This window comes from Geotrypetes seraphini, chromosome 3 (assembly GCF_902459505.1).
Source record: "Geotrypetes seraphini chromosome 3, aGeoSer1.1, whole genome shotgun sequence".
NCBI lineage: Eukaryota > Metazoa > Chordata > Amphibia > Gymnophiona > Dermophiidae > Geotrypetes > Geotrypetes seraphini.
The window spans coordinates 359,434,308-359,448,834 of record NC_047086.1 but is presented as its reverse complement, the minus strand read 5'-3'; the positions used below and the strand labels follow the sequence as shown (position 1 = coordinate 359,448,834).

General features: G+C 42.0%; 1 protein-coding gene across 3 annotated transcripts in view; it reads left to right on the top strand.

Moving 5' to 3' along the window:
- HHIPL2 (HHIP like 2) overlaps positions 1 to 14,527 on the top strand; it is a 56,416-nt gene that overhangs the window by 10,641 nt on the left and 31,248 nt on the right. For all 3 annotated transcript variants that reach the window (XM_033935719.1, XM_033935718.1, XM_033935720.1), the window contains exons 3-5: positions 1,404 to 1,547; positions 7,273 to 7,604; positions 14,196 to 14,322. In XM_033935719.1, the coding sequence (XP_033791610.1) occupies positions 1,404 to 1,547; positions 7,273 to 7,604; positions 14,196 to 14,322 (603 nt within the window). The remainder of the gene's footprint in view (positions 1 to 1,403; positions 1,548 to 7,272; positions 7,605 to 14,195; positions 14,323 to 14,527) is intronic.

The window sequence follows — 14,527 nt, the reverse complement described above, 5'->3', positions numbered from 1 at the left end:
CTCAGGATTTCCAAAACCCCGGACAAACTGCTGGGTTTTGAAAATCCCTCCGGGCACCTGGGCAGTCTTCTAAAAAGAGGACATATCTGGGGTTTTCCTGGACTTATGGTAACCCTATTCAAAACTTAAACAGCCATGTGTTGCCGCATAAAGATAGGACTGTGTTTTATGTGGTCCCATTTATATGGTTACCCTGGCCGGTGACTCCGCCCCTAAAATAGCCAGTTTTCACTTAGGGTTACCATATTTAGAGCAGTAAAATTCCGGACGCATGGCCCCACCCTATTCCACCCCCCAGCACCGCCTTGTTCCACGTCCAACCCCACCCCATTCTGCATCCAGTCCTGTTCCCGCAAAGGCTCGTCTCTTCTTCACCGATCTCCAGGTTGTGTCTGAAGGGCCTCTGAGCATATGCAGATGTGTGTGATGTCGTCCGCACATGCTCCGAGGTCCTCCAGACGTGGCCAGAACTTGAGATTTTCCAAAACCAGGACAAACTGCCGGGTTTTGGAAAGTCTGTCCAGGCATCTGAACAGTCTTCTAAAAAGAGGCCATTTCTAGGTTTATCTGGACGTCTGTTAACCCTAACCACTAATTTTCTGCAGAGATAACCAGTTCAGTGCTGTTGAAAATGAGCAGATAACCCCAAACAAACAATTTAACCAGTCACTGTTTTCTGGATGGTTAAATTGTTTTGAATATTGACCAGTAAACTGATTGATCCAATACACCTTGGGCCTGATAGTCAAAGGATTTATGCTCCTAACTTTGGGCCCTTTTATAACGCTGCAGTAGCGATTCCCAGCCTGGTAAATGCGACAAAACCCATAGGAACTGAATGGGCTGCATCACATTTGCTTCATCGGAATCACTATCATGTTTTTGTAAAAGGGGCCCTTTGAGAGTTATGCCAATGAATTGGCCTCTTTGAAAATTTACTGGGGCTGAGTGTGTAAATTTTTACTCAAAATTGTACTAAACTCTTAAATTTAGAAGCATAAAAAGTGGTGGCAACAGGGGTGGATTTAGGGTGGGGAAAATAATTTAGGAGTTAGCCCTGATTTTTCATTGCTAGGCTCATAAATCTAGGCAACCAAATTGCAGGTCTAAATTTATGAGCACAACTTTTAAGCTCCTAAATTAAGATGAATTACCAGCTGAAAAGTTATGCTCCTAGGTTTGGCTGAAAATAGGAAACTAATTTAAGAGGAGCCTATCTTACTCACATGAATTTGTAGATTACATTTTTCTTAGGTAAATCAGCAAGGCATGTTCATGCACACAGTATAGATAAAGCCAGGCCCGGAGGAACCTTTTCTAGAAAGAAAAAGTGGAGCCAGTTCATAACAGAGACTGCTTTGGAGCATGAAATGAATTTCCATGCACCTGTGACTGTTTTGTAGGAAGATTCTGGAGATTATAGAACCAGCATCCAACCACAATGGAGGGCAGCTGCTATTTGGTTTAGATGGGTATCTGTACATATTCACTGGAGATGGAGGGAAAGCTGGAGACCCCTTCGGAAAATTTGGCAATGCTCAAAATAAGTAAGTACCGTATTTTTAGCTCCATAAGACACACCCTAGATTTAGAGGAGGAAAACAAGAAAAGAAACCATTCTGAACCAAATTGTATACTAATATATACCCGGCACCTTTAAATTCCATCCCAGGAACCTTTAAATTCCACCCCAGAAACCCCCCCCAGCGATACCTTTAAATTGTGGTGGTCACTGGACGGTTGACTGCTGATTATGTCGGCACCAACGGTAGGAAATATATACGATAACAGTAGTAGAACAATAAAACCTAAATAAAATAAATAGATAAATAAAATAAAATAAAATAAAATGGAAAGAATGAAGATGAGAACTCCCCCCCAGTATTAAAGCAATAAACCCTGCTGCAGAAGGATAAGTAGAATGCCTAGTGCAAGAGAAACTGGTGGACAGTAAGAACCAACGGTTGTATGCTGTAAAAAGGGAAAAAAATGAGATCAAAATAAAGATTTAAAAAAAAAACTCTAAGAAATGTCATTAGATCAAAATTAACGCAAACAAAAGGTTGACCCTTGGTACTCCACAGAACCAGAAGTCTGACGAGAACGAAAACACTTTGGAGAAGGTGATGTTCAAGATACAGGCTTTATTGAAAGTACAGTCCAATAATCCACATGAAGAGATACCTAGGACCCAAGTGGTTGGGGACTGTGGACCCAACACGGTCCGTGTTTTGACAAAACTGTCTTCCTCAGGAGTCCCTGAAGGTTCTAATGCAAAAACTCATGGATCAAAGACTAAAAACAATCCTGGACGAAAACTTTGTGCGGTTGAGAAATCCTCTTTTGAGTTGTTCTGCATAGTGTTTTCGTTCTCATTAGATCAAAATTAAACCCTAATGGGTGAGAATGAAACCAAAATAAATAAAAATTAACAGTCAATTAAGGCCCATTTAAGTCCAGCCTGAAATTACCAGTAGATCTGCTCAGCGCAAGGCCAAGGAAATGCCATCGATTGCAAACTAAATCAGATTTCTCCATGGTGCGACCCAGGTCATAAATGCTTCCTGCTGGGGGATGGTGACTCCAGCTGCATCAGCAATCAGTCCCCCTTCAGTGTCAATGAAACCCTTACCTCTCCCCTCCTCTCTTCCACACTGGGCCCGATGAAGTCTCGCGGGCCCAGGCATTAGCGCATTTGTGCGCTGCTGGCCCCAACATAACAAGGAGGCAGCCATCCAGCGACCACCACAATTTAAAGGTACTGCTGGGGGGGGGGGAGAGAGGGGAGAGTATATTCACTCCATAAGACGCACCCATATTTCCACCCACTTTTTTGGAGAAAAATGTGCATTTTATAGAGCGAAAAATACAGTAGCTTACTGTGTAGTAAGTGCCCCTATAGCAGTGCTCTTTTCCTATGGTTTATTCAATGAGGCATGACTAAACTGAATTTTCCTATGGATATATATTACATGAGGCCCATATTTGAAAGCATATGTCTGATAAATGCCATTCAGACAGATATTCAGTGACACCATGCAGAAAGTACTGCTGAATATCTCTATAATCCGCCATGGCACTATCCTGACAGAGCTACTGAGTGGGGGATTCATCATGTGGCGTTAAGGATTTTATGTTCCTTATTTAGGGGCAGATTCTCAAAACTAAAATCTACCTTTAATGTGCTCACTAAACCGGTTCCAGCTGGTTTAGAGTGCACATGTTTTAGCGGTGAAATATTAAAACGGCTTACCCGTGGTGTTTTCCGAGTTTTCTAACAGTCTTTGATACTACCATGCAAATGTAGTACAATGAGGTCATTAATATTAAAATGATCACTCTGAGTGGTTCTCTATAATCGCCGAGTGATTCTCTAACCTCGTTGTGACACATTTGTAGCCAAAATTTACAACAGGTCTGAGCTGTTGTTGCCTTACTTTCTGATAAGTGCCTGAGTGCTGATTGGCTCAGGCACTGACAGAAAAGTAAGGCTTGACAGTTCAGACCTGTCAGAAAATTTTGCCGATGTCGAGCAACCCCTGACACTCCCCCTCCCCCACCCCGGCAGCAGAGGAGATGCTGGTGATGGCCACATGCGCAGAATAAATACACAAAAAAAATCCAACCCAAATCGAAGATGGGAAGGAGGGATGTCCACTCCCTCCCACCACCAAGCAATGTCCTCCAACACCCCCCTGCAGCGGGAGAGATGCCCACTCCCTCTCACTGCTACACAACCCTCCCCCGACAACCCCCCATGCCTCAGATGACCCCCCCCCCGCCACTCTCCCTTATCTTGTTTATGATGGCTGGCCGGAGGGATGCCTACTCCCTCAGGCCAGCAGACCCGCCTCTTCAAAATGGTGGGCCCTCTCTGGCGCATCCCAGGATGAACTGGGGAGGGGAAGACCTGCCATTTTGAAGAGACGGGCCTACTGGCCAGAGGAAGTAGGCAACCCTCCAACCAGCCATCGTAAACAAGATATGGGGAAGGGTGCGGGGGTTATCGGAGGTACGGGGGGTTGTTGGGGGAGGGTTGTGTGGCAGCGGGGGTGAGTGGGCATCCCTCCCGCTGCAGTGGGGTGTTGGAGGACATTGCTTGGTGGTGGGAGGGAGTGGACATCCCTCCTTCCCATCTTCGATTTGGGTTGGATTTTTTTTGTGTATTTATTCTGCGCATGTGGCCATCACCAGTGATGGGCACATGCAAATTTAGTGAATCTTTGCTACTCTCCACAACCTCATTTACACGTGTGTTTTTTGGAGAATGATTTGCTTTCTTTAAAAATCACTACAATAACAGCTGCAACAGTGGCCCATCGGTTTTTAATGTGAAGTTTGAGAATCTAGCCCTTAGTCCTTAATGTGACCCTAATACCGCTTGACTTAACAGACCACGTCAATATTTAAGTCGCTGAGGGGGTGGGGTGTTAATTAGTAATGAGATGCACAATATGCAAATGCATGGTTTGTGTCTCCTTCCTATTCAAATACCTTAACACAACTTGCAGTGATACAGTGCAGATTATATTAGAGCCCAGCTTATCTTTCACAAAATTATCCATCTATTACCCTGATGGGTCATTAGACACTTACAAGGAAAAAGAAATAAAAAGGAAGCCCTTTGGACAAAACCTTGGGTTTTATGAAAAGAAATTGTCTACCTGAGTGATCTTCTAACATCAGGAAACATATTTACCTTTTGACCACAGTAAAGCACATCTTGTTTTTTTCAAACCTTTACATTTTAACCTTATCTATCTCAGAAATGAATATTACAAGGAGGACAGCTCTAGTTGGAATGTCATTGATAGAAGATTCAAAAAAATAAGTTAAATCTAAATTATTTGAATGTTCCAAAAAAAAAAAATATATATATATATATATAAATAAATAAAATATCAGTAGAAATATAGTATAATTTAGAGATTGCTATGTTGTAGATTCCACATCAGATAAAACCAAAATTTCCTGAAAATACTTCCTCAGCAGGTGAAATCAAATGAGTTTTAGGAAAATTTAAAATCTTTAAATTCTTGGCTGAACACATGACCTCAGATTCTATATGTGGCGCTCAGAATTCTATGCCAAAGTTGTGTGTGCATCTTAACTGAGTAATGAGTAATTAACGAGCAACAAATTGGTGCTAACAACCAGTTATTGCAGTTAATTGGATTTGCAAGTGCATTTTGGCTAGGCAGTATGCTATAAAGATCCCTGGGCACATGTTTTAACGCACAACTGAAAAGGGGGTATGATAATGGGAGGGACAATGGCAGCCACAAAGAATAGAAGATTTAAAAAAGTCCCAGGAAGAACAACCACATCGAACAAAGTGGGAACAAACAAGGCATACAAATGGGATGTAGTTGGACAAGCTCTTGATTTAGTCGCAATGGGACTCAACACTGGCAAAAGCCTTCATCAAATAAGAGCTATGCATGAAAACTAAGGGCTAGATTCACTAAGCTGGCCGATCGGGTCCCAACCGGTTTGTGACCCCCCGACCCGATTCACTAACCTTCTGGCCGATCCTGTCCGCACCCGATCCAATCCGCACATGCAAATGAGGGGAAATGCATTCGAGCAGCGATTCACTAAACAAACCGATTGGGCTGGCTGATCCAAACGTGAAAGACTGCTGAGGACCTGTCGCTCACGTCCTTGCCGACTGTCCTGTTCTCTGCCGCCCTGAAAAAACCAATCAAAAGCGCCCTACTCTCTACCTCTCTGCCGCCCTGTTCCATTAGCCCAGTGCAAAGCCAGGATTCCCTCCAGCGACCGAACTCCGCTGCCTGCTCAGAAGCCCCCTTTCAAAACACTGCGAGCCCGTGCTTTTAACCTGCGGGTTTAACCCGCAGGTTAAAAGCGGGACTGCACTATGGCGATGGGGGATGGGGTGATTGAGCTGAGCTGGCGGAAAGGGGATTACTGGGCTCCGGTGGGGAGGACAGGGAAAGGCAGAGGGACGGCCGGTGGGACTCCATCCAGCATATATCTTCAAAAGCGGCGCCTGTTCATCACTGCAAGAATTTTCCAGGGAGGTTTGAGCAGGAAAATAGTCAAACAACAAAAAAAAAAAGCTGTAAGGCTTGTAGGCAGGCCCGTGTTTGTAGCTCCCTCCAAGTGAACAGCTATTGCTGATCATGGCCATAGAAACGTTAGTATTGAGGGTCCCCCCCACTCCTGATCGACCTATTTATTGCAAAAGTAGAGGAGTTGCTGAGCAGGTAATGAGGGCTGGAGGAGCTCGGGCTCAGCAGCAGTAATCAGCCTGTCAATGCTTTTTGGCGGCACTCTGCAAACATAGCAACACTTCTTATGAAAAGTCAGGGAAGTCAGGAGAGCAAGCGCATACGTGGACCATCTACAGGCAAAGAAGATGGTCTGCGAATGCTTCAGGATTGCTCACTAGTGATCTGTGTGGTCGGTGGAAGGGGGGGGGGTGCGTTCCTCTGATCATCCCCATTTGCATGCTGACCCATTGTGGATCAGTCAGCCTGCTGCGGATCGGCCACGGATCGGGGAGGTTAGTGAATCAAGCCCTAGGTTTGTTAAGAGCAGCAAAGTGGGATTTACTGATTATGTTTGCTGGTTCATGAAATTTTGTTGAATTTAAATGTTTCACTACAAATAATGATAATAAAATACAAGGCAAAACAAATCATACTACCTATACAGAGGCATAAATTAACATACTCTTAACTAAATTTATAAATTACAGGATAGAAAACTGTACAGTACAGTCACAGAAGTCATGAAGTTATAAAATAGCCAGATTTCGTTCCAAATTAGACCAACGTTTAGTTTTAAGCAAGGAATTAGTGTTAGATCCCATCTTCTGAATGCCTACAAGAGAGACCTCAGGATGACCTCTGGAAACTCACGAGAGGTGCCTTGGTTCCAAACTCTAATCTAATCTTCTATTTGTGCATCGCACATACTTATGTAGGCTCAAGGCGACATAAAGAGTGGAAGAGGGTCGGGGGAAAGAGGGATGAGGAGGAGGAGAGGGAGGAAAGGCAAGAAGGTAGAAGAGGAAGTAGGGAGGGAAAGAGGAAGGGAGAGAAGGAGAGATCAAGTGTCGAAAAGATGGGTTTTCAGTTTCTTCTGGAATATGGTGTAGGTAAAGAACTCATCGTAGGAACAAAAACTCCATGCTCTAAGAGGCGAACGCAGAAAGCTACCTCAAGCCGAAGTATGTAAAACTTGTAAATCCACACTATCCTGCTGTCGGCTCACCTCTTTGTTTCTAAATCTGCTTCGTTCCAGGAGCACCTTACTAGGGAAAGTTTTAAGGATAGATGTCAATGGGAAGGGAACTGATGGCAAACCCTATGGCATCCCCCCCACCAATCCTTTCATCTCCACTCCCGCGGCTCGCCCAGAAATCTATGCATATGGGGTCCGCAATATGTGGCGCTGTGCTGTTGACCGAGGTGATCCCGTCACTGGAAGAGGGAAAGGGAGAATATTCTGTGGCGATGTTGGCCAGAACAGGTTTGAAGAAATTGACCTTATTGTCAAAGGAGGGAACTATGGCTGGAGAGCCAAGGAGGGATTTGAATGTTTCGACTTAAAGCTTTGCCACAATTCCTCCTTAGGTAAGAGAGAAGTTCCTGTTCTAATTCCAATTTCAGCAATTCAGAACTTCTATGCTTAATGGTTGTGCTTGTCACTTTCGTCGCAGTTTGGAATTCTCCATTTTCCTGCCTACCATGTTTTTTTCCCGACGCTATTTCTCAGTCTCATTCTCTTGAATCTGCTGTTGTAATGTTCTGATTACTGCTATGTTGTCGTTTTTTGACTTTTTCTTTCCTTTGACCTCCTTTCAACAAACAACGCCCAATCCTCTGCTTCTAATGCTGTCTATTATGACTTTCAAAAGTGATTTATTAAATGTTTGACAGCTGCTTTCCCTTAATGCAGCAAAGATTAGGTGTATGTTCACAATGTACAGTACATACTTAAGCCATATTTGGAGGAAACATTCTGAATGATGTGTTTGGGGTGGAGAAAAATGACCTTTAGAAAGTAGTGGTTCTCAATCCTGTCCTAGTGTACCACCGGCCACTCAGATTTTCAGGAATGCCACAGCAAATATGCATGATATAGATTTAAATACACTACCTCCCGTGCAGTGGTTCTTAACCCTTTTAGTGGTCAGCACCCCTTTCAATCTGAAAATATGTTCTCACACCCCCTTGAAAAATATGTTTCTATTTTTCTATTTATGAGATTATATTTACTGCAAGATAATTTATTTATGTAGAAACTTCTCTTGCACCCCTGGAAATGCATTCATGCACCCTAGGTTAAGAACCACTGCTCCAGTGGATGTATTTCTCTCATGCATATTCATTGTGGATATCATGAGACCTACTGATGTAGAAGGCATTTTCAAATCTCTGGTGCTATTTTCAATGGAACAGTTCCTGCAAAGAAAACAGGTTCTTTGTATCCACTGCAAGTTACAAAGTAAAAAAGTTACACAGGCAGTTTAAGTGTTGAAAATTGGTGTAACGTCCATGGGTTAAAAGTGCTCACAGACTTTGTTTCAGTTTGAAAATTGTCCCCACATGAACAAAGAAAAAGACCAGTTGGCCTATCTAATTAATCCTTTCAAACTACATTTATAAATGAGGACCCAAGATTGAAGCTGAGGCAACCACAGGGATGGGCAATGGGCACATAGGGCATGCCAACAACAGGAAATGTCAAACAACATATCCCAGGCCATTCCATGTCATTAACTAATGAAAATGAGCAGAGAATGCACATTTTTGTGACTTTTTTTTCATTTGCTGAAAACAATGCGTATTATTTGCAAAGAGGGCACACTCTTAATGATGTTGGCCCCGAAATGAAAATGAAGACTGACCAAAACAAACAATGCTACAAACGGGAAATGAAACAAAGCGAAAAAAATATATATATATATAAATTCTGGGCTGCCCATCCCTAAACAATAGAGGATAAATTAACTTGCCCGAGGTCAAAAAGAAAGCAAGCAAGGTTTGAACCCTAGCATAACTGGTTGTCTGTGTGCTCCTCTAATGATTAGGCTGCTCCAGGTTCCACATTGTTGTGGGATATGAGGCAAGACGTCCCAGGCTAAGCATTTTTCAGCATTTGAGATGTGCACATTCGTATTCCTTTTTTATTTTTTTAAATCGCTATTTTTTTTTTTCCAAATATCTTTATTAAAAGCCATGAACCGATACAAATACAAAACTATATGAAATGTACAAAAAGCTCTATGAAATACATAGAAAAGATCAGTATCCTATAGTGTACAAACATATCATGGCATTTCAAAAGCCATGCATCTAGGAAACAAATGATGTCCAAATATACAACTCCCTTATATCAAAATAACACACTCCTTAGACAATAGAATTAACTAGAGCACCATTGCCACATATTAATCACTCATGTAACAAATCATTATACTGGTCTCTGACAGTGCAAATGCTTAAAGATGAGGGCAGGATTAACCAATAGGCTAAGCAGGCACATGCCTAGGGCCCGAAATGGTCAGGGGGGCCCGATGAAGGAGGGCATCAACATTGTTTTTTCCAAACGGCGATGGGTCCCTCCAGCATCGATCGGCAACGCGCCCCCCCTCCATTGACGGAAAGTAAGACAAGCAAGCAACGCGGGTAAGAAAGGCAACGGCAACTGTAATTGTGCAAGAGGTGCTGCTTGCCCAACGCTTTCCTCTGACGCAGCTTCCTGTTTCCGCCTGGGCGCATGGTGGGATGGGGCGGGGCAGGGAGCCCAGTGTACTTGGGCGCCTAGGGGCCCTCGACGAATTAATCCTGCCCTGTTAAAGATGTATTAAAAACCCAGGAGGAAGGAAAAAGCCTCAGAACCCCTCCCACAGCAACCTTTGTTGAAAAAAGTGTGAGAATTCCAAACTGGGGTAAATCACCTCATCGGCATAAAAAAAAACCCTCCTCAACCGAGTAACATTAAAAAAAAAAAAAAAAAGCCTTGTGCAATGCAGAGAACAGTAATTAAAAACTGAACAAATAAATAATTTATATATTCATCCAGTAAACTAAATCAATGTGTTTGTCTAGTAGTAAAGACCTTTACGGCCTAATAGAAACACAAAGCCATCCCTTAGCTTTAGCATTTTCCTTTATAGTCCCCACATTCACCCTACACGCTCCCCCAACACCCCACCTTTGCCCACCAGCCTCAATGTGAGCCCCCTCCCACCCCTTTCCCTCATATTGTAAATTACAAAAATCTGTAATGTAGACTGACATTTGCCTGATAGCACTACACCTCCTACTGAAAGGATAAAATTATTGTCACATCACAAAAGGAGAAGATCTTAGCTTATTTGAATTGAACCAGAAGAGACTTGTCATTACCCAGATTAAGGGCTCCTTTTACTAAGGCGCGTTAGGGCATTAATGCGCGGAATAGGGCGCGCTGATTTGCCCCGCGCGCTAGACCTTAACGCCGGCATTGAGCTGGCCTTAGTTCTAGCCAAGTAGCGTGCGGTAATATCCTGCGTGCGCTAAAAACGCTAGCGCACCTTAAATAAAAGGAGCCCTAAGTCAAGACTAAATTATCTTGTAAAGTAATAAATTGCTGGGTAATTTCCACGAATTCCGAAACATTTTCCATTAAGAATTCAGAGATCTCTTACACCGACGAGTAACATTTGTACCTAGTCTAAAATATGGGCCCCACTGATGCAGGTCTACTATGAGTCTGCTTATACAAGCAAGTCGCTTTTTATTTGTTCTCTTAGATTTCTGGAGCTGGCATCATGATTGCCACAAAAAGAGGGGTTCTTTGTACACTAATGAACAGAGCATTAAGAGTTTGCAACCCGGGCAGTCTTCAGAAAGAAAAGGACACCTTCCAGGATATACAAGTATTTCTTGCTAATAGCTACAGCAGAAGGGTGACTTCTCAAGCCCTAAAACTTCTGAACAACCGAACCCATGAAATCAACAACCGCCAACAATCATTAGAGGACAACGCATCAACAGAACCAAAAATGGTAGTGTTTCTCTCTGTCCAAGGAGTAACAGATCACATAGGAAAACTGCTAAAGAAAAATAACATCAAAACAGCCTACAGTATACCACAGAAACTTGCATCCACACTCACACATGGGAAAGACTCTGCTCCAAACCCCTGGAGTGTACGAAATCCCATGCAGTTGCACCAATTGTAAGAACATAAGAACTGCCGCTGCTGGGTCAGACCAGTGGTCCATCTTGCCCAGCAGTCTGCTCATGCGGCGGCCCTCTGGTCAAAGACCAGCGCCCTAACTGAGACTAGCCCTACCTGCATACGTTCTGGTTCAGCAGGAACTTGTCTAGCTTTGTCTTGAATCCCTGGAGGGTGTTTCCCCCTAAGACAGACTCCGGAAGAGCATTCCAGTTTTCTACCACTCTCTGGGTGAAGAAGAACTTCCTTACGTTCATACGGAATCTATCCCCTTTCAATTTTAGAGTGTCCTCTCGTTCTCCCTACCTTGGAGAGGGTGAACAACCTGTCCTTATCTACTAAGTCTACTAAGTCTACATTACCTTGAATGTTTCGATCATGTCCCCTCTCAATCTCCTCTGTACACTGATGAAAATAGATGCACTATAGAGGAAAGGATGCAAGAGCACAAAAGACACCGTAAGCTATGCAACATGGTCATCCGATTAGATTTGAGAACACAAAAGTCTTAAAGAAAGAAGACCATTGGTGGACGAGAAGAATCAAAGAGGCAATAAAGAAAGCAAGACACCCCAATAACTTCAATGGAGATAAAGGGCTCTCCATAAACAAAGCATGGCAACTGCTCATCCAAAAGAAATTTAGTGTATAAAGACTAAAGACAGGCCGAAGACAAATGCCTTCTCCCTCCCTCTCACTTTCCAGCCAGAATTTAAAATTGTGACCAATGGACTTTCCTGCCAAAATTCAAATGTGGGACCAACAAATTTTCCTACCAAAATCCAAATTTGTGACCAACGGACTTTCCTGCCTCAAGCACCTCAAGCCTCAGCCAATCAGGTTTGAGGACCCATTATATATAAAGACAAACTGCAGACCTCACAGCACACCCTGAAGAAAGCCACAACATGAGGGCTGAAACATCAGTTCTACCTACCCAGACGCGGCAAGACCCAGACAATTGCAACAATCACTTCTTAGTGTTGAAGATATTTTACTATGCTAAAATGAGAAAGAGCACAAAACTTTTCAGAAAAAAAGTGGACTGTGGAAAGTAGACTTCCCCTGCCTCCATCCAGGCACTTATGCTGGTGTAATCCAGCTCGCTTGATAAAATCTTTGACTTCGATTGATGGCTCAACAAAGGCAGGCCAGATTCTTTTAAAAAAAAAATCTTTATTGATTTTTAAGTGAATCCGAACATATAACAAATCAAGAAAAGCACCTTAAACTTATAAATAATTGAAAGTAATATTTTCCCCCCACCCTTTACTTAATCAATAATATAAATGCAATTATTCTTCCAATAACCCATTCTTATTTAAAATAATGCCACATTCCCACCCTGGATGTGTAAGGAAATCAGACAACAATAAAAGAGAAATGACAACTACATAACTATAACAGGCCAGATTCTACGTATGGAAATAAGGTGATAAGCTCTGTGACTTGCCAGGCACCATCATGCGACTTTGCACTGAAATCCTGTAAATTTAATCACTGTGTTTCTTCTGACCAAAGGCAAGGTCTGAGGATATCGCTGAGTTTACAATGAGTTTCAAGTTTAATAAAATTTTGATAAAATCACAATTTTGAGATTCAAAGCGATGTACGATGAAATATGGGGATAACAGGTAAAATAATTACAAACATAGCCAAGGACTAACATGACTGATTAGATACAAAAGAATAAGGGGAGAGCTACAATTGTGATCGGAAAGAGACAGTTAAACAAGTTTTCACAATTTTTGTTAATTTTAAAAGCTAACCAGATGGAACATTCCAAGATAACTATAATCTATGTCTGTATGCTCTACTTATATAGTTTAGAAACAATTGTCAAATATATAACTTGGCAAAGAGATATTATTGGAAGATACAACAAAAATAATACAGAGTACAAAATGATAATTACATTAAATTTCTGAACATTTACAGGCTGCTAATCTAGGAACGAACTCCTTTTCTCTGTGTATTTCATGAGACAGGACTACAATGTGTAAACATACTAACTATAATATATGACCTGTAAAACAATAAAACTAGTAAAATAAAGAAACAAACCCAAAATAAAACACACACAAACAATAAAACCATGAACACATAAGAACATATGAATAGCCTTACTGGGTCAGACCAGTGATCCATCAAGCCCAGTAGCCCATCCTCACGGTCACTAGTACCTGGCAAGAGTTGCAACATTCCATTCAGAATTCTAAAGAATAGCAAGGTTCCGGAATCCCAAAGAGTAACAAAAGATTCTGGAACCCCAAAGAGTAGCAACATTCCATGCTACTGATCCAGGGCAAGCAGTGGTTTCCCCCCATGTGTGTCTCAATAACAGACTACGGACTTTTCCTCTGGGAAATTGTCCAAACCTTTCTTAAAACCACAATGACATAAAATATATACAAACAATAAATGAAACATTGAGCTGCAAGTTAATGTTCACCTCCTGTCCAAAGTTATTATGGCTTTCCCCATAAAACAGCGTTCCGTGCACACCCTGAATTCTGTTCTTGACATAAATCAGAGGAGAAGTACTGTACAGGAAATTTGTTATTGTCAACAGGTGAGTCCTGAGCATATGAAAGCATGGTGTACGTCTACCCTCTGTTCTGATTTGTATTAATATTGTTAATATACCCCTTGAATATGGCTATAATGGTTTAATATATGGCATTACTACTAATTATATAACAAAAGTCATTACACTTTACACAGTTTACGATCTGTTTTTATAAGGTAATTTCACTTTGTCATGGAAGGAGATTCTAAAGTCCTAGTAGTTCTTTTCCTTCAGACACTAACATCTGCCACATGTACTGAGAGCCTATATTGAACAGAAACGTATACATCTATCAATCTATTATTAGTTAATTATTTACATAAAGTTGTTCTTCAGGGCCTAAAAACGCAGAAGCAATCTTACAGAACTGTTTAATCATTCATGAAGTCTGAGCCATTTCAATCTGTTCTTGCTTCTTCACTGACAGATGACATCCTTCCCATATATGCATATGGACACAATGTTGGGAAATCCGTCACTGGAGGTCATGTATACAGGGGGTGCCAGTCCCCGAATCTGAATGGGCTCTATATTTTTGGTGATTTCATGAATGGGTAAGAAAAATTCAATATTATTTTCCTCTGAAGTGGTGGTATTGGAGGGCGATGCTTTGAGTGGGCAGCCAAACAAGAGAGCATTGGTCATGATGGGGACTTACCAGTTTAGAGGGGCACATATAATGGAAGATCTTACCCCAAGGGAGTAATATTTTTTTTAATTTTTTTTTATTTATTCAATTTTCTATACCGTTCTCCCAGC